Consider the following 19,782-nt stretch of genomic DNA (forward strand, 5'->3'; position numbering starts at 1 on the left):
AATATGCTCAGTAAGACAACTGCACCATAAACAGGGAAAAATGATCTAGCGAAGACAACCCACACGAGTTTTCCAGTGACAGACAAGCCACTTGTTAGCATTCATGTTATGTTTTTTGTTTACTATTAAAAGTTGATGGGAGTAACGTTTTGAGAATAATTAATGTGATTTGATATTTCTTGATGGCTTTAGATTACTCGGCCCATAGCTTTATTTGCATTCGTCTCGCCGTGACTATCATTCTCAATGCGCAACACTAAATAGGCTCACATGTATATGTAAATACGCTATTCGTTTATTCGTCCTTGGAGCAAGGCTGACACCGCGCCAGTGACCCATGTGACAATGTTATCTTGTATATTTTATGGTATGTTTTAAGTAGCAAGTGCTCTCCAAACAAATCTCAATCTCGATCTACATTATCTCATTTGAGGTCATGAACCTTGTGATCTCGACAGAATCCGAATATACACTGTATTCCAATATCTACATCCACTTGTCTCGAAATACGGATCACTCGACATCGAGTTAGCCAGATTTACCGTATATTTACTTGTATCGAAGTACGGATCTATCGATTTCGATTTAACCAGATTTTACCGTCCGTCAACTTGTATCAAAGTACGGATCTGTCGACTTCGAGTTAACAATTCTTTGACCGTATATCTCCTTGTATCGAAGTGCGGATCTATCGATTTCGATTTAACCAGATTTTACCATATATCCACTTGTATCGAAGTACGGATCACATTATGTCAAGTTTACTAGATTTTACTGTTTACCATCCCGTATCAGAAGTGCGAATCTCTCGACTTCGAGTTATCAATGTTTCCTTGTACATCAATTTGTTATATAATCTGCAGGTTGTGAAGGCGGCACCCTCCCCCCTGAAGTGCAGGGGGACTTCATGGGAAGTCCCCAGTCACTGAGCGTGGAAGGAACGCTTGTCCCAGCACCCAATGGTGTCCTCAACCCACAGATAGTCTTCACCTGGGAACCCCCTGCGACAGGTACAGGTGATGCGTGTGACTGAGTGTTTGTTTGTTTGTTTGTCGAACTCACCATTATTACTGCTATATGATACCGGTCAGAAAATAACCGAGTATTGACGAGACAATCCAGTGATTGACATCATGAGCATCGATCCACGCAATCGGGATAAGATGACATGCATCAACTAAGTCAGTGAGCCTGACCACCCGATTCCGTTAGTCGCCTTTTACGACATGCATAGTCGCCTTTTTACGGCAAGTATGGGTTTTTGAAGACCTCAGTGTGGTTTGACTGGTGGGTGAGTGAGAGAGTGAATGGATGAATGAGTGATTGAGTGAGAGTGTGAGTGAGTGTGTGGGTGGATTGGTGGGTGAGTGAGTGAGCGTATGAGCGGTGAGAGTGAATGGATGAATGAGTGAGCGAGTGAGTAGATGAGTAGGTGAGTGAGTGAGCGTGTGAATAACGAATGAGGGTGTCTGAACTGGAGGGGGGAGGTCGGGTAGCCTAGTAGTTAAAGCGTTCGCTCGTCACGCCGAAGACCCGGGTTCGATTCCTTATATGGGTACAATGTGTGAAGCCCCCATTTCTAGCATCTTCCCGAGGCATGAGAGTTAACTGACTTTAAAAGTCCAGTTTCCACCCTTGCCGAACCAGGCTGGAATTACTGAGCTCGATCGTAGCGCCACCAGTGGCTATTACAAGTTATGCCCCTTCTAAGCCTCTCCTATGGACCAATCAAATTCCTCCTCTCGTATCACTTGCGTTTGCTTCACACAAAATGGTGGCTCCCAGTCAGGACGATCTGGTCGATAATCAAGATCTATAATGTGATAAAACTGGTTTTACATCGCGAAATGCATCAAATCACGTGTGCACCTTGATTAAAAACATGAAAAGATTTGGAAAATATCTGCTGACAACAAGTTGTCGGTGCACATACTTTGCAAATCCTTCAATCGACCGAAATCTGCACGACAGTTTATGAACCGGATTTCGATTTCGGTGCACGATTTTGATTGGACTATGAATAGACTCGTTAGTCCAGCCAAAATGTAACTCCATATACCAGCCTATTTCGGCAAAGGTGGAAACTCGACTTTTATAGTCAGTTAACTCCCTTGCCTCCCTTGCCTTGCCTTTCTAGTGTCCCCTGCCGTGATATTTCTGGAATATTGCTAAAAGCGGCGTAAAACCATACACACTCACTCACTCATTGAACTGGAGGGAGTCTGGATTGAAAGGGTTTCTCTGTATCTGTTGCAGCTGCGGGGTTTGAGCACCTGAAGGGCTTCTACGTGGAGATAAATAGGTTTTCAGGGATCTCTCCTGAGCAGATGTTCTACTGCCGCGTGTTCGACTTCTCCCAAAACAACTTTACGTCCCAGGATTACAAGGTAGGCATAAATGGGATTCATTACCTTGACCTTTACCCACAACAAGGTCAGGGTCAAGGAGTTCAACGGAAAAGTAACCTTGACCTTGTTTAGCGAGATTATGTCGTCGTGCTGTGGACGAGTGCAGGAAGAGAATTCTATTGTGAAGTATTTAAACCACGTGTTTCTGAAGATCCTTCATGCTTTGAAAATGACTCGATGATTCTTTAAAGTTAGCACCATACAGGGGTAGCCTAGTGGTTAAATCGTTCCCTCGTCACGCCGAATACCTGGGTTCGATTCCCGACATGGGTACAATGTGTGAAGCCCATTTCTGATATCCCCCGCCGTGGTGTTGCGGGAATATTGCTAAAAGCGGCGTAAAACCATACTCACTCCTCACTCGAGCCATGCACCCATCGTGATTTCCTGATACATTTAACACTGATTCAGATTATTATTGGTCATGAAAAGCAATTCACAATTGGCATTGTTGTATTAGTGAAAGCCGTTTCAGGCGCCGCGATTCGCTGTGCAGAGTTACGTCCCTTGGGCGTGCCAGGAACTTATGATTGTTGGTTCGAGTCCCGGTTCGCCCCGATAATGTTTCCAGGTTTGTCAGCACCATACCTGAGCTCGTGGGTTTCACCGAATAGTAAACGTCTGAGACCTGCATCACCCAAATCACTCACTACTGTAAGCCGTATTCTAATCGAGCTCCCAACTCGTGCATCGTGAGCACCTCACGCGCCCATATACCTGTACACTACATTCCTCCGTCACCCGTGTTTGTTTGTTTGTTTGTCTGTTGTTTAACGCCGCACTCAGCAATATTCCAGCTGTCTTGGGGTTTGTAAATAATCGAGTCTGGACCAGACAACAATGACATATATCAACCACATCAGCGAGCCTGTCCACCCGATCCGCCTCTAACGACAAACATTTCCTTTCACGGAGGATTTTTGTTTGTTTGTTGTTTAACGCCGTACTCAGCAATTTTCCAGCTTTATGACGGCGGTCTGTAAAATAATCGAGTCTGGACCAGACAATCCAGTGATTGACATCATGAGCATCGATCCATGCAATTAGGATCGATGACATGTATCAACCAAGTCAGCGATCCTGACCACCCGATCCAGTTAGTCGCCTTTAACGACAAGCACAGTCGCCTTTTACGGCAAGTATGGGTTTCTGAAGACCTATTCTACCCCGGAATCTTCACGGGTCTTCACAGAGGAAAAGACCGGATCCTCACGGATCCTATCACCAGTGACTACATACGGTCGCTTTTGGTGTCATAGTGACGCATGTCAGCTGATGACACCAGGCCAGTATAACCCACTGAAGGCGAATTAGCCCTACTTCGAACTTGAGTGACTGAGTGAGTGAGTTTAACGTCCCATCGGCACTACGAACATTTTGCGAACTCTACTGTTGCCTTGAATTTAAGCAAAGTGTAGAGCTGAGGCCTCAAGGCATATGTTGCACGATGCAATCTGTGTGCTTATTGGTCTCTTAATTCACTTGTTGGGCGTAGGAGTAGTCTAGTGGTTAAAGCGTTCGCTCGTCACGCCGAAGAGCCGAGTTCGAAATCCCTCATGGGTACAATGTGTGAAGCCCATTTCTGGTGACCCCCGCCGTGATATTGCTGGAATATTTCTAAAAGCGGCGTAAAACCATACTCACTGGTTTCTCTCTTGCTGGAACCAGGTCAGGGATTCGTTGGTAAATCATAGCGAATGCATTGCATATCGGCTGTGTATGTTCACGCCGAGGGACGTAGTGCATAGAAGCCTGTGAGTGTTCCTCGTGGGTATTCGTACTCAGAATAGGCAAACAGTACTTGATGATTATTGACAGAGGCTAAAATAGGGACCAGAACGTCAGGTTGAGTGACTTGGATTATTGTGTGTAAAGTCCTCTGACGGTGTTGAAATTTTGCTCATGATTTCACTCACCTGTCTCTCAGGCGCATACTCGACTGTCGTGGTGAAGCATGAGTGAGTGAGTGAGTTGGGTTTAACGCCGCTTTTAGCAATATTCCAGGCATATCACGGCGTGTCAGCTTAATGTGGGAAAGCCCGAAGTGGCGCAGGTCTCAGACGTTTACCACTTCGGTGAAACCCACGAGCACGGGTATGCTGCTGACAAACCTAGACACATAATCGGGGCGAACCGGGATTCGAACCCACAATCATAGGTTTGTGGCGTGCCCAAGGGACGCAACTCTGCACAGCGAATCGCGGCGCCTTAGACGACTGGGCCACCCGTGCCCCCTGATGTAGAATGAAGATGTCTGACCTTGAGCCAAACATGCTTCATTCACTCATGTTGTTATATAATCCAGCCTTGAAATACTTTGGACCAGACAAACCAGTGATTGATATTATGAGCATCGATCCACCCAATCAATCAAGTCATCGAACCTGATCACCGGATCCATTTGATCGTTACGTACAATCATGGGTTGCGGTGGACCAATTCGAATCTGGAATCACTACGTGAGAGCAACTAACGCTACAACGGTGATCAGATGAAACCCTTAATCCTGTCATATTGTCTTTTCATAACATCAGCGTTGTTGTCACTTCAGCTGAAATTCAAGAAGAAGATGGTGGGTTTCCCCGGGGGCACCAACTTCCTGTATCGTATGGAGATGTTCACTCTGCCAATGTCGCCAGGATCCAAGTCCAAGATCGAGTTCTTCACACTTCAGCCCGTGCAAGGTGATGAGTGAGTGGGTGAGTGAGTTGGGTTTAACGCCGCTTTTAACAGTATTCCAGTTAAATCGCGGCGTGTCAGCTTAATGTGGGAGGAAAGCCCGAAGTGATGCAGGTCTCAGACGTTACCACTTCGGTGAAACCCACGAGCACGGGTATGGTGCTGACAAACCTAGAACCGAACCGAGATTCGAACCCATAATCATAGGTTTGTGGCGTGTCCAAGGGACGCAACTATGCACATCGAACTGCGGCCCCTTAGACGACTGGGCCCCCATGCAAGGCGTTGTTTACCGAAAGAAAGCAAAACATAAAAAATGGAAACTTTGTATGACATGGGACTTCCCGATGATGACTGCTGCTTACGTGTCAGTGTTATGACATGCCACATAAACCATATGTTTATAGTCTATTCAGTTTTCAACGTTCCTTTTTGTAATGCTTGTGTCCACACACACACGTACACGCGCACACACACACACACACGTACACACACACGCATGCACGCACGCACACACATACATGTACGTACACACGCGCGCACAAACACTCCATACTCATACATACATGCTCACGCGCGCACACACACACACGTGCGCGCGCACACACACGTGCACACGCGCACACACACACACGTACACACGCGCGCACACACACTCACATACTCATACATACACGCTCACACGAGGGCGCACACACACGCACAGACACACTCACATAGACACACGCACACACTCACATACTCATACATACACGTACACACGCGCACACACACACACACACACTCACATACTCATACATACACACTCACACGCATACACTCAGACTCAAATACATGCACACTCATACACACGCACAAACATGCACTCACGCACTCACATATGCACACACACACACACACACACACACACACACACACACACACACACACACACACACACACACACACACACACACACACACACACACACACACACACACACACACACACTGGCACACACACACACACTGGCACACACACATAGAAACACATACACCTTGGCAGGGGCACAAAGAGGCACACAAACACCACATTCTATCAATAGCAACCCATGCTTGCCGTAAAAGGCGACTATGCTTGTCGTAAGAGGCGACTTACAGGATCAAAGCGACTAACAGGATCGGGTGGTCAGGCTCGCTTACAAGGCTGATGCATGTCATCGCTCCTCATTGTGTGGGTCGATGCTCATGATATCAACCACTGGTTTGTCGGGTCCAGACACGATGATTTACAGACCGCCGTCATATAGCTGGAATAGTGTGGAGTGCGGCGTTAAACAACCAACCAACCAACCAACCATATTACCCATGTACTTCTATCAAACCAGCTGTTTCAATCAGCAGTGGGTATTGTGATTTGAAACCCCTGATTGACCAAACAGAATCGAGAATTTGCCAAATTCATGTTAAAATCACATATAAGTTATTGTTTGCTGCAGATGGTTCTTCTACCGCATCCTGGTCGACATCAGTCTCCTACGAGATGCGAACCCTCACACCCCCTGCTGACGTCACTGTGCAGTTCAGTCTCGCGCCCAGCGAGTACAACTTCAGGAAGTACAGTGTCGAGCTTGTCAGCGACCATGACGACAAAAATGTACTCCTCGGCTGTGAGGTGGACACACTTGGTGATTATATATGTCAAGGAATAGTAAGTATCAATAGTATTGTATAGCGAGTAAAATGTGTTCAACGTTTAAGTCAGCAATATTCAAGCTACATCACGGCGACCTTGAGTCTAGACCAAACAAACCAGTGATTGATATTATGAACAACGTTCCACGCCGTCGGGCCTCGATAACACGCAATCAACCAAGCCACGGCGCGGGGACGCCCTATCCAAATTAGGCGCTTCTTACAAGCTTTAGGTACTAAAATACAGTCGGAAATGCTAGAAAACGCCTTTCTAGCTTCATTTATTATATACGAATCACAGGGCTGTGAAAATAGCATATATGAAAATAGCACAAATCTACTCAATCTAACTTATTCTAACTAACACTGTGGTTAGCATAATAAGGTACAGTTACAGGTGAAATGATGATAAACCTAGAAAATATTGGTGCATGTATGGCCCGTGCATTCACTCAGACAACATTATTATGATTATAATCCGTTTCAGCATTCCTCATTGAACTTAGCATAAATTTAAACTTGCTGTTTTCGTTCGAATTTTTCTCCTGTAAAATTGTCGAATGGACTCCTTGTGACTGAAATATATCAAACCACAGATCGCTAGTTACACGCGAGTTCAATAGCAACAGGCAAATAGTATTTTTTCTAGTATTTAGGACAGTAAGAAGATCAATACTAAGAATGATTATTGAATAGTGTAAATCAATAACATTAGCTTACCTTTATCATAACGAGAAGTTTGTTTCGCTTTTTAGAACAACCCAAAGCCTCCTGCAGATGCCACGACCGTCACTCATACATTCCACGACCTGGGGCCTGGTTCATACAGAGTGTGGGTACGTTCATACTTACATCATGGCCTGGTTCATACAGAGTGTGGTAGTTCATACTTACATCATGACTTGTTTCATACAGAGTGTGGTACGTTCATACTTACATCATGACCTGGTTCATACAGGGTGTGTTACATTCATACTTACATCATGACCTGGTTCATACAGAGTGTGGTAGTTCATACTTACATCATGACTTGGTTGATACAGTCCGTGGTGCATTCATACTTACATCATGACCTGGTTCATACAGGGTGTGGTACGTTCATACTCACATCATGACCTGGTTCATACAGAGTGTGGTACGTTCATACTTACATTATGACCTGGTTCATACAGATCGTGGTACGTTCATACTTACATCATGACCTGGTTCATACAGGGTGTGTTACGTTCATACTTACATCATGACCTGGTTCATACAGGGTGTGTTACGTTTATACTTACATCATGACCTGGTTCATACAGAGTGTGGTAGTTCATACTTACATCATGACCTGGTTCATACAGTGCGTGGTGCGTTCATACTTACATCATGACCTGGTTCATACAGAGTGTGGTACGTTCATACTCACATCATGACCTGGTTCATACAGAGTGTGGTACGTTCATACTTACATCTTGACCTGGTTCATACAGAGTGTGGTACGTTCATACTTACATCAGGACCTGGTTCATACAGAGCGTGGTGCGTTCATACTTACATCATGACCTGGTTCATACAGGGTGTGTTACGTTCATACTTACATCATGACCTGGTTCACACAGAGTGTGGTAGTTCATACTTACATCATGGCCTGGTTCATACAGGGTGTGGTACGTTCATACTTACATCATGACCTGGTTCATACAGAGTGTGGTATGTTCATACTTACATCATGACCTGGTTCATACAGAGTGTGGTACGTTCATACTTACATCATGACCTGGTTCATACAGTGTTTGGTATGTTCATACTTACATCATGACCTGGTTCATACAGAGTGCGGTATGTTCATACTTACATCATGACCCGGTTCATACAGAGCGTGGTGCGTTCATACTTACATCATAACCTGGTTCATACAGAGTGTGGTACGTTCATACTTACATCTTGACCTGGTTCATACAGTGTGGGTACGTTCATACTTACATCATGGCCTGGTTCATACAGGGTGTGGTACGTTCATACTTACATCATGACTTGGTTCATACAGAACGTGGTGCGTTCATACTTACATCATGACCCGGTTCAAACAGAGTGTGGTACGTTCATACTTACATCATGACCTGGTTCATACAGAGTGTGGTACGTTCATACTTACATCATGACCTGGTTCATACAGAGCGTGGTGCGTTCATACTTACATCATGACCTGGTTCATACAGGGTGTGGTACGTTCATACTTACATCATGACCTGGTTCACACAGAGTGTGGTAGTTCATACTTACATCATGGCCTGGTTCATACAAGGTGTGGTACGTTCATACTTACACCATGACCTGGTTCATACAGAGTGTGTTACGTTCATACTTACATCATGACCTGGTTCATACAGGGTGTGCTACGTTCATACTTACATCATGACCTGGTTCATACAGGGTGTGGTACGTTCATACTTACATCATGACCTGGTTCATACAGAGTGTGGGTACGTTCATACTTACATCATGACCTGGTTCATACAGAGTGTGTGGTACGTTCATACTTACATCATGACCTGGTTCATACAGGGTGTGGTACGTTCATACTTACATCATGACCTGGTTCATACAGAGTGTGGGTACGTTCATACTTACATCATGACCTGGTTCATACAGAGTGTGTGGTACGTTCATACTTACATCATGACCTGGTTCATACAGAGTGTGGTAGTTAAATACTTACATCATGACCTGGTTCATACAGAGTGTGATACGTTCATACTTACATCATGACCTGGTTCATACAGAGTGCGGTAGTTCATACTCACATCCTGACCTGGTTCATACAGAGTGTGGTACGTTAAATACTTACATCATGACCTGGTTCATACAGAGTGTGATACGTTCATACTTACATCATGACCTGGTTCATACAGAGTGTGGTACGTTCATACTTACATCATGACCTGGTTCATACAGAGCGTGGTACGTTCATACTTACATCATGACCTGGTTCATACAGAGTGTGTTACGTTCATACTTACATCATGACCTGGTTCATACAGGGCGTGTTACGTTTATACTTACATCATGACCTGGTTCATACAGAGTGTGGTAGTTCATACTTACATCATGACCTGGTTCATACAGTGCGTGGTGCGTTCATACTTACATCATGACCTGGTTCATACAGAGTGTGGTACGTTAAATACTTACATCATGACCTGGTTCATACAGAGTGTGATACGTTCATACTTACATCATGACCTGGTTCATACAGAGTGCAGTAGTTCATACTCACATCATGACTTGGTTCATACAGAGTGCGGTAGTTCATACTCACATCATGACCTGGTTCATACAGAGTGTGATACGTTCATACTTACATCATGACCTGGTTCATACAGAGTGCGGTAGTTCATACTCACATCATGACTTGGTTCATACAGAGTGCGGTAGTTCATACTCACATCATGACCTGGTTCATACAGAGTGTGATACGTTCATACTCACATCATGACCTGGTTCATACAGAGTGCGTAGTTCATACTCACATCATGACTTGGTTCATACAGAGTGTGGTAGTTCATACTCACATCATGACTTGGTTCATACAGAGTGTGATACGTTCATACTTACATCATGATTTGGTTCATACAGTGTGTGGTACATGAACTGGTTTATACAGACCTGGAACACCCCCGCTTCACAGGCAGCGGTATAACTGAAATACAAGCAGTGAGAAACTCCCTCACTCGCACGGACGCACTGTTTGAGTGAACTAAATTTGAGAGCAAGTCGTCTAGTCTTGGATATTTTATGGTCGCTTCAAATACCCTACATCTATTTCTGCATCCAGATCACACCAGTTGACCCCCACTGGCAGACGGAAGGTCAGTGTTTGTGTTTTGAGAGGACGTCAGCCAACCACACAGCCTGCCTCCGTTGTATCACGACATCTACGGGAAACATCATCGTCGAACCACACGGTCAGTCGGATGTATTTGTCTGAAACACGTCTCAGAGATAGGCGTGCCTGCCTGTCTGCGTCTGTCTGTGTCTGCGTGTGTGCGTGCGTCTCTGTTTGTATCTGTGTGTGCTTGCGTCTCTGTCTGTATCTGTGTGTGCGTGTATCTCTAAGTATCTTTGTGTGCATGCGTGCGTTGATCTGTCTGTATCTGTGTGTGCGTATGTCTGTATATGTGTGTGCGTCTGTCTGCATATGTGTGTGCGTCTGTCTATATCTGTGTGTGCGTATTTCTGTATCTGTGTGTCTGTATATATCTCTCTGTGTGTCTGTCTGTATATGTGTGTGTGTATGTACCAGTGTGTGTGTGTCTGTCTGTATATGTGGTTGTGTCTGTATGTATCTGTGTGTGCGTATGTCTCTCACTGGATTGTCTGGTCCGCCGTCATATAGCTGGCACATCGCTGAGCGCGGCGTTAAATATCAACTGTCATAACTAAACAAGTCATAACTGTCCTTCACCATAATCTGTGTCTCCTAGCAGGGACCTCCCCCACAACCAGACCAACAGATCTATTAGCTAATGTGATAACATGAACTTCGCATTTCTTTCTGGGGACATTCCCCTGTAACTCTCCTTTCTTTATTCTGTGTCCAGCAGCAGAGACGTCTCCTACATCCCCAGCACAGCCAGGAGGGTCAACAGCTCCCGATGTGGGCGACACCAGTTAGTGCTTCTAAACTCGCCTCTATCTATAGCACACGAATGAGACTGCAACGGTCATTCTTCTACACTGTCGCGTGCTTTTTATTGTTGTTGCTTGTTGTGTTATTGGTTAAACGCCGCACTCAGCAATATTCCAGCTCTGACGGCGGTCTGTAAATAATCGAGTCTGGACCAGACAATCCAGTGATTAATATCATGAGCATCAATCCACGCATTTGGGATACGATGGCATGCATCAACAAAGTCAGCGAGCCTGACCACCCGATCCTGTTAGTCGCCTCTTGCGACAAGTCTAGTCGCCTTTTACGGCAAGCATGGTTTGCTGAAGACCTATTCCTGCTACATATTGCTTCCTAACCCTATTCCATAGTCCTAACATCGAGCACATAAGCATGGTTGCACACTTGAGCACACAGCAATGTAACCAAGTATAGAAATCCTTGGACGTCTGAAACAAAATGTCCATGCACCAGCTTGAACAACGACTTTGTCTTCTTGTCTTCGTTATTTATCATCATGTCTCGGAGTGAGTGAGTGAGTGAGTAACTGAGTGAGTGATTGAGTGAGTGAGTGTGGTGTAACGCCGCCTTTAGCAATATTCCAGCAATATCACGTCGGGGGACACCAGAAAGGGGCTTGACACACTGTACCCATGTAGGAATCAAACCCGGATCACCGGCGTCACGAGCGAACACTTCAACCACTGGGCTATCCGGCGCACGTCTACAAGCAATACCGGGGCAGAACCTCTCTTTTCTTTCTTGGAACATTCCCCTACTCTCCTTTCTATATTCTGTGTCCAGCAGCAAGGACGTCTCCTACACCACCGGCACAGCCAGCAGGGTCAACAGCTCCCAGTGTGGGGGACACCAGTAAGTGCTTCTCGACCTGACACCCTACCATGTTCATCATCTCTACTGTTATTCTTCTAAAATTTGTTCTGCTTTGTTCTTACAATATTAGGGGGCACGGGTGGCCCAGTTGTCTAAGGCGCCGCGATTCGCTGTGCAGAGTTGCGTCCCTTGGGCAGGCCACAAACCTATGACTGTGGGTTCGAATTCCGGTTCGCCCCGATTATGTTTCTAGGTTTGTCAGCACCATACCCGTGCTCGTGGGTTTCATCGAAGTGGTAAACGTCTGAGACCTGCATCACTTCGGGCTTTCCTCTCACATTAAGCTGACACGCCGTGATATAAATGGAATATTTTTAAAAGCGGCGTTAAACCCAACTCACTCACTCACTCACTCTAACAATAGTATATAGTCCTAACATCGAGCTCCACTGTCTAACATTAACATAATTTTCCATCATAAGCATGATTGCGCACTTCCTCACAACAAAGTTAGCAAATATAGAAATCCCAGGACATCTGGATCAGGACAGAATGCCCATGCACCAGCTTGAACGATGAATGTATCTGTAGCTGCATATCTAAAAAAAATTGACAACTCAAAAGAACTTCTGATTTTTTCATATGGCTATGGTTAATCTTCCATGTCCTGACTCGTGTCCTTTTCATTCCATGTGCGTTTCTATACTACTCAACAGAAGTTAAGGAACACCCAAATCTTTTCATATAGTTCATCTGAAACAAGGCCCAGTTGCCTGACGCCACAGACCAATGAAGAATAGTATGATTTGTTTGTTTTTTTGTTTGTTTGCTTGTTTGTTGTTTAACGCCGCACTCGGCAATATTCCAGCTAAATGACTGTTGTCTGTACATAATCGAGTCTGGGCCACCCGATCCCGTTAGCCGCCTTTAACGAGAAGCATTGTCGCCTTTTACGGCAAGCATGGGTCGCTGAAGACCCCGGATCTCCACGGTAAGAATAGTATGAAGTGTGCCATGCTTGTCCTAAAAGCCGACTAAGTAGCATCGCATACATTCTGTCACTGATTTATCTGGTCCAGAATCGATTATGTACAGACTGCCATCTGGAATATTTCTGGGTGCGGCATAAAACAACATTCCCTACACTCGCGCCTCTTCTTCCTGGTTATGCTGCTTTACCTTTAGCGTTAGTACATTTATTCCGACTGTGAAGATTCGGGGTAAATAGGTCTTCAGCAACCCATGCTTGCCGTACAAGGCGACTATGCTCGTCGTAAGAGGCGATTGACGGGATCGGGCCCTCAGGCTCGCTGACTTGGTTGATGCATGTCATCGTATCCCAATTGCCTTGATCGATGCTCATGATGTCAATCACTGGAATGTCTGGTCCAGACTCGATTATTTACAGACCACCGTCATATAGCTGGAATATTTCCGATGGCGGCTTTTAACCAAAAAAAAACAAAAAAAAACATGGATCACAGACTGGAATTCTAGATGTCTGAACACAGAGAATGAGAGATGTGCCTGGGAATTTACTGGTCAAGTCAAAGCTTTTATGTTACGTTCAGATGGGAATGAAATATTGGTGAGTGCGGCGTTAAACAACAACAAACAAACAAACAAACACACAAACACGAAAACAAACAAACACACACACACAAACAAACACACAAACAAACAAACAAACGCAAACAAACAAACACACAAACAAACACACAAACAAACAATCACACAAACAAACAGACAAACACTTGTTCCATAACTGATGAGTCAGTGCGTTGTCATAAATCCCTCATTGTTCTCGTTGTTTCAGAAGAGCCGCCCACTGATTTGGTGACAGGCTTGGCAGCCTTGTTTGGTTCATTGTTCGGCCTCATCCTGGTTGCTGTAGTTGTGATTGTGTACAGAAGACAGCGCGCCTCAGGTCAGTAGGCTAACATGACACACTGGAAAAAACAAACAATTATTTTAAATCCGTTTTGTAGATCAGTTCGACATTAAACAACCGGGCATCAAGTAAAGTAAATTACGTTTATGACGAACGCGCTCATTACGAACTGACGGATATAACGAACTTATTTTTTAGTCCCGACAAATTGTTGTATATATGCTGTGTGTGTGCTTATAACGAACTACGGTTATTACGTACTGAACTTAGTGGTCCCCTCGACCTCGTTATAACCGTAGTTTAGTGTACTTATAATCTACCTATTCGTGTTTAGCAGGTACACATGTGTATACTGGCGAGACCACCTATAATATAAAGTACATGTTTGTGTTCCAGCTCTACGTGTGGAAGGTGCACCTGCTGCATTGTAACTATAAAACACTTATTATGCATTCGTGTTTCAGCTCTTCGCGTGAGGAAAGTGCATCTCCTGCATAGTAACAATAGAACACTTATTATGTATTTGTGTTTCAGCTCTTCGCGTGAAAGGTGCACCTGCTGCATTGTAACTATAAAACACTTATTATGCATTTGTGTTTCAGCTCTTCGCGTGAGGAAAGTGCATCTCCTGCATAGTAACAATAGAACACTTATTATGTATTTGTGTTCCAGCTCTTCGAGTGTGGAAGGTGTAGCTGTTGCATAGTAACAATAGAACACTTATTATGTATTTGTGTTCCAGCTCTTCGAGTGTGGAAGGTGTACCTGTTGCATAGTAACAATAGAACACTTATTATGTAGTTGTGTTCCAGCTCTTCGAGTGTGGAAGGTGTAGCTGCTGCATAATAACAACAGAACACTTATTATGTATTTGTGTTGCAGCTGTTCGCGTGAGGAAGGCGCGCATGTTGCATAATAACAATGGAACACTTATTATGTATTTGTGTTCCAGCTCTTCGTGTATGGAAGGTGTACCTGCTACATAATAATAGCAGAACACTTATTATGTATTTGTGTTGCAGCTGTTCGCGTGAGGAAGGCGCGCATGTTGCATAATAACAATGGAACACTTATTATGTATTTGTGTTCCAGCTGTTCGCGTGAGGAAGGCGCGCATGTTGCATAATAACAATAGAACACTTATTATGTATTTGTGTTCCAGTTCTTCGTGTATGGAAGGTTTACCTGCTACATAATAATAGCAGAACACTTATTATGTATTTGTGTTCCAGCTCTTTGCCTGAGGAACGTGCACCTGCTGCACAATAACAACAGAACACTTATTATGTATTTGTGTTTCAGCTCTTTGCGTGAGGAAGGTGTACCTGCTGTATACGGACGACCACCGGGACCACTGCAACGTCGTCAGCAAGCTGGCCATCTACCTGAGAGACCTCTGCTACTGTGAGGTCTTCTTTGTGCCCTGGTTCCGAGGAACAATCAAGACGATGGGCGTCTACCAATGGATCCTCAGCCACATTGACCAAGCAGACTATGTTCTTGTCATCAGTTCAGAGGCTGCGTTCATGCTCTTTGATGCTCGAAACACGAACACATCTTTCAGGACAGAGGATGTAGGTCCAGAAGGGGACACCTTCTCCCCAGCTGTTACCCACATCATGGCAAGGTCTTCACAACCAGACTTCCACAAGAAAACCATCCTGGCGCATTTTGCTTATACAGATGAGGAGTATGTTATAAAGGATGTCAGCCCTGTGATCCATTACCAATTACCCAAATACTTTAAGGAAATGCTGTGTCACATCCATGAGGTGGAACTGCTTGACAAGACCCCAAAACAGGCGAAAATTAACGCCATAGGGAACCTACAAGCCTCTCAATGTGGCCGGACTTTATTAGATGCAATAACAAAAGCCAAACACTTCCAGAAAGCTTGTCCACAATGGTTTGCTGAAAGGTTTCAGCGACAGGACTCAGCATACAGCTCCCAGTACGACCATGTGGGAGATTCAGTTTCATGTACAGGTATTTGCACAAATCGTGTGGATGCTAACCATAATAACTATGATGACGATGATGATGATGAGTTGAAAAGTGCAGTGACCTATAACACTACTTATGCAAGAACTCACATGTTCCCGCCTAGTGAGGTTCCAACGGATACACCCACTGAGTTCATCAACATGCAGCTGCAGAACATAAATATGCAGAACATGGACATGCAGAACATGGAAATGCAGAACATGGGCATGCAGAACGTAAATATGCAGAACATGGACATGCAGAACATGGGCATGCAGAACATAGATGTGCAGAACATGGGCATGCAGAACTTAAATATGCAAAACATGGACATGCAGAACATGGAAATGCAGAACATAAATATGCAGAACATGGACTTGCAGAACATTCAAATGCCCGACGATGGCGTGAAAATAAACAATGTGGTTCTCACTCCCCGTCACTCTCCTCACGAAGATGTCTTCATTCCTCCTAATGACCTACAGCCAGACATGGATGTCGCTGGACGCTTCCTTGCCATCAACGTGGGCTGCTCTTCTGGTGCTGGTAGACAAGGGTGTGTGTATACAGAGCCTGGGAGGTTATCTGGATCCGGTGATCCTGTTAGTGGCATCAATGTTTAGGATGTGACACTGTATATAAGACAGCCTTTTACACTGAACTCGTGCATTTCAACTTTGAACATTTGTACATCAGTTATGCTGATAGAAGCTTATAGTTACTGCCGCTCCCCCCATTATCTGACACTGACTGGCATGTGTGTACATAATGTAAATCTCTTCCTGACTTTGCATTGTAAAACTTTACACACGTACGCACATACGAACGCACACACGCACACACACACACACACACACACGGGTGCGCCGACTAAAAAAGTCCTTGCGAACCGGCCGTTCGCCTACCACAACCTTTCAGTGGGAGGTCTTCAGCTATTTATGTTATCAAACGTTCTTGTTTTAATGCTTACTCTCAATGTTTTTATTACCACAAATTCATAAATAAAAGACCACCTCTGTGGTCTAGTGGTAGAGCTTCCGCCCGGAGAGCGGAAGCTCCGGGGTTCGATCCCCGGCCGCGTCATACCAAAAGACGTTAAAAGATTGTACTTGTTGTTACCCTGTCTGGCGCTCGGCATAAAGGGGCTAAAACAAGGACCGGTCGGCTCGGAGTCAGTCTACTGTGTCTGAGTGGGGTATTCATGTTAAACTGTATCTCAGTGTGCTAGCACTATAAAACGGCATCAGTTCGGACTAGTACAAGCAGCCACACTCACACACACACACACACACACACACACACATGCACTGTATAAGTCGCTGTATAAGTGCAATAATCTTGGACGCGACGTTAAACTCCATTTCACCTCACTAACATTATATGAGATCAGATAGTCAGACTCGCTTCCTTGGTTGATGCATGTCATCGTGTTCCAATTGCGTGGATCGATACTCATGGTGTCCATGACTGAATTGTCTGGTCAATACTTCAGTATTTAAAGACCGCCGTCATTCAGCCGGAATATTTCGTTTAACAACAAACAAACAATGTGAGAGGAACGCAGATGTCGTACACGTTACAAGTTAGTGAAATTCACAAGAACGGGTATGCGGCTGACATAGCCAAGACCAACGAACAGTGGCAGTTCAGGGACATCACTCGGCACAGAATTGTGTACTCCTTTTTCCACAAGGCCCAGAGAGCTATCGTATAAAACACTTGAACATGCTCTCTCCAAGACTTTGCCACTGTGTGGTGTAAATATTACTTGTTTGCCTGTTATCTTGATGAAATAACCTAATGTCTTAAGGTGACAAAATATCCCTTCACTCCAAATCAGAACCTTTCCCTTGTCACTTTTCTCTTTCAAGTTTAAAGCTTCGAGGATTGGTGGACATATTTCCTTTCCGATTCTTCTCAATACTCACTGCAACTCAGTACCCTTGGTTATCTCGGTCTGCATTGGGAGAACCCATATTGAATTTACGAGTTTCACTAGTTCACATCACTATCACAGTACATAATACAATCTGAGTCCAGTTTGTTTCCCTTATATAAATGTTGCACGAAAACTAATTGTATCCCCAATTTCTATTTAAATAAAAAAATCTTTTCTCAAAATCAGTCATGTTGTACGATTTACATGCGGAAGGATAAGCTGATATGCCGTTTACACTGAACCTGCAATATTACTACTCTACTGCTTCCTTCATGTTAAGCAGGTAACAGAACTTGCCGAGTGGACACGAATGCAGCTTCGTGTGGGGATTCCGAATCAGAAAGGTCCCCAGTACCCAGTGTGTACCCAGATATAAGCGGACAATCCACCCTGCTTTATGGATAGATTTCTATTGGATAGTGAAAGGGTTTTTGTATAATGAGGATTGGGTGGGTACAATGGATAACCTCAGTGGGAATTCGGGTTAGATTCGGTACCCAGCTCCCTATGCTGGTCGGCTGATTCGACCAAACGATCAGGTTCGATGGCATCGTTACCTAACAGTGTGGTTAGTTGCTCACAATATTAATCACTGGATTATCTAGTCCAGAGTCGATTATTTACAGCCCGCAGTTATATAGCTACTGTATTGCTGAGGGCGGCGTTCAACAAAAAACAAACGCTGTGCCCTAACGGCGTGGATCGTTGCCCACAATGTCAATCACTGATTGTCTGGTTCAGACTTGATTATTTACAGTCAGTCAATGACTAGTGGTTAAAGCGTTCGCTCGTCACGCCGAAGACCCGGGTTCGATTCCCGACATGGGTACAATGTGTGAAGCCCATTTCTGGTGTCCCCGGCCGTGATATTGCTGGAATATTGCTAAAAGCGGCGTAAAACTATAACACTCACTCCAATCCATGAGTCATGATCAGTCAGCGCATCATTTCAGGCTACAACTGGCTGGATGGTCGGTCAGTTAGACTGATCTGTGTCAGAGCTGGAACTAACTTGGCTTTGGACGGGATAGCATTTATGTACGAGGTTCATACATGTAATTGGTGGTAGATCCTGACGCCTAAGGGACGATACTAGGATTTGCCAGTCTTAATAGTCATGTGACTATCTAATTCCACCACACAATCTGGTGGCAGTTTACATTGCTTGATATCAAGTGGTGTCCCTAATTTATATTTACCATCACAAATATCTAATGGCAATATTTGTTTTTTAATCAGTGGAATATCAATATACTGATATAATTACTTCTCCATATAATATAGGGGCGGTCGGGTAGCCTAGTAGTTAAAACGTTCGCTAGTCACGCCGAAGACCCGGGTTCGATTCCCGACATGGATACAATGTGTGAAGCCCATTTCTGGTGTCCCCCGCCGTGATATTGCTGGAATATTGCAAAAGGCGGTGTAAAACCACACTGACTCACTCACTCACTCACTTAATATAATTTAAAGTGATTAGTCTGGCATATGATTGATTGAATTTGAAGGTCAAGGTCACAACTTATGAACTGCTTATAACCATATATAATAGGATAATCAACAAACTTGGGACCCCTGAGCCCCCAAAACAAAACAGACAGTTGAATAAGCTTAAGTTGACTTTAAATTATTAAGGAAAGGTAATTATGATGGCATTTAATATCAAAGTGTATTTAGAGAACAACCAACGACGTACAGGGAATTATGGATTATCTGTTCCAAAC

General features: G+C 44.4%; 1 protein-coding gene across 3 annotated transcripts in view; it reads left to right on the plus strand.

Annotated features, from left to right (window-relative positions):
• LOC139460839 (uncharacterized) overlaps positions 1 to 17,139 on the plus strand; it is a 31,853-nt gene extending 14,714 nt beyond the window's left edge. The window contains exons 3-12 of one of the 3 annotated variants that reach the window (XM_071242314.1): positions 864 to 1,010; positions 2,257 to 2,387; positions 4,960 to 5,092; positions 6,565 to 6,776; positions 7,516 to 7,596; positions 10,578 to 10,707; positions 11,344 to 11,412; positions 12,216 to 12,284; positions 14,062 to 14,172; positions 15,439 to 17,139. In XM_071242314.1, the coding sequence (XP_071098415.1) occupies positions 864 to 1,010; positions 2,257 to 2,387; positions 4,960 to 5,092; positions 6,565 to 6,776; positions 7,516 to 7,596; positions 10,578 to 10,707; positions 11,344 to 11,412; positions 12,216 to 12,284; positions 14,062 to 14,172; positions 15,439 to 16,742 (2,387 nt within the window). In that variant the 3' untranslated portion in view covers positions 16,743 to 17,139. The remainder of the gene's footprint in view (positions 1 to 863; positions 1,011 to 2,256; positions 2,388 to 4,959; positions 5,093 to 6,564; positions 6,777 to 7,515; positions 7,597 to 10,577; positions 10,708 to 11,343; positions 11,413 to 12,215; positions 12,285 to 14,061; positions 14,173 to 15,438) is intronic. The other 2 variants (XM_071242315.1, XM_071242316.1) reach the window with 2 other exon arrangements.
• The last annotated feature ends 2,643 nt before the right edge of the window (positions 17,140 to 19,782 follow it).

Source organism: Haliotis cracherodii, unplaced genomic scaffold, assembly GCF_022045235.1.
Source record: "Haliotis cracherodii isolate W230 unplaced genomic scaffold, xgHalCrac1.p SCAF_14, whole genome shotgun sequence".
Lineage (NCBI taxonomy): Eukaryota > Metazoa > Mollusca > Gastropoda > Lepetellida > Haliotidae > Haliotis > Haliotis cracherodii.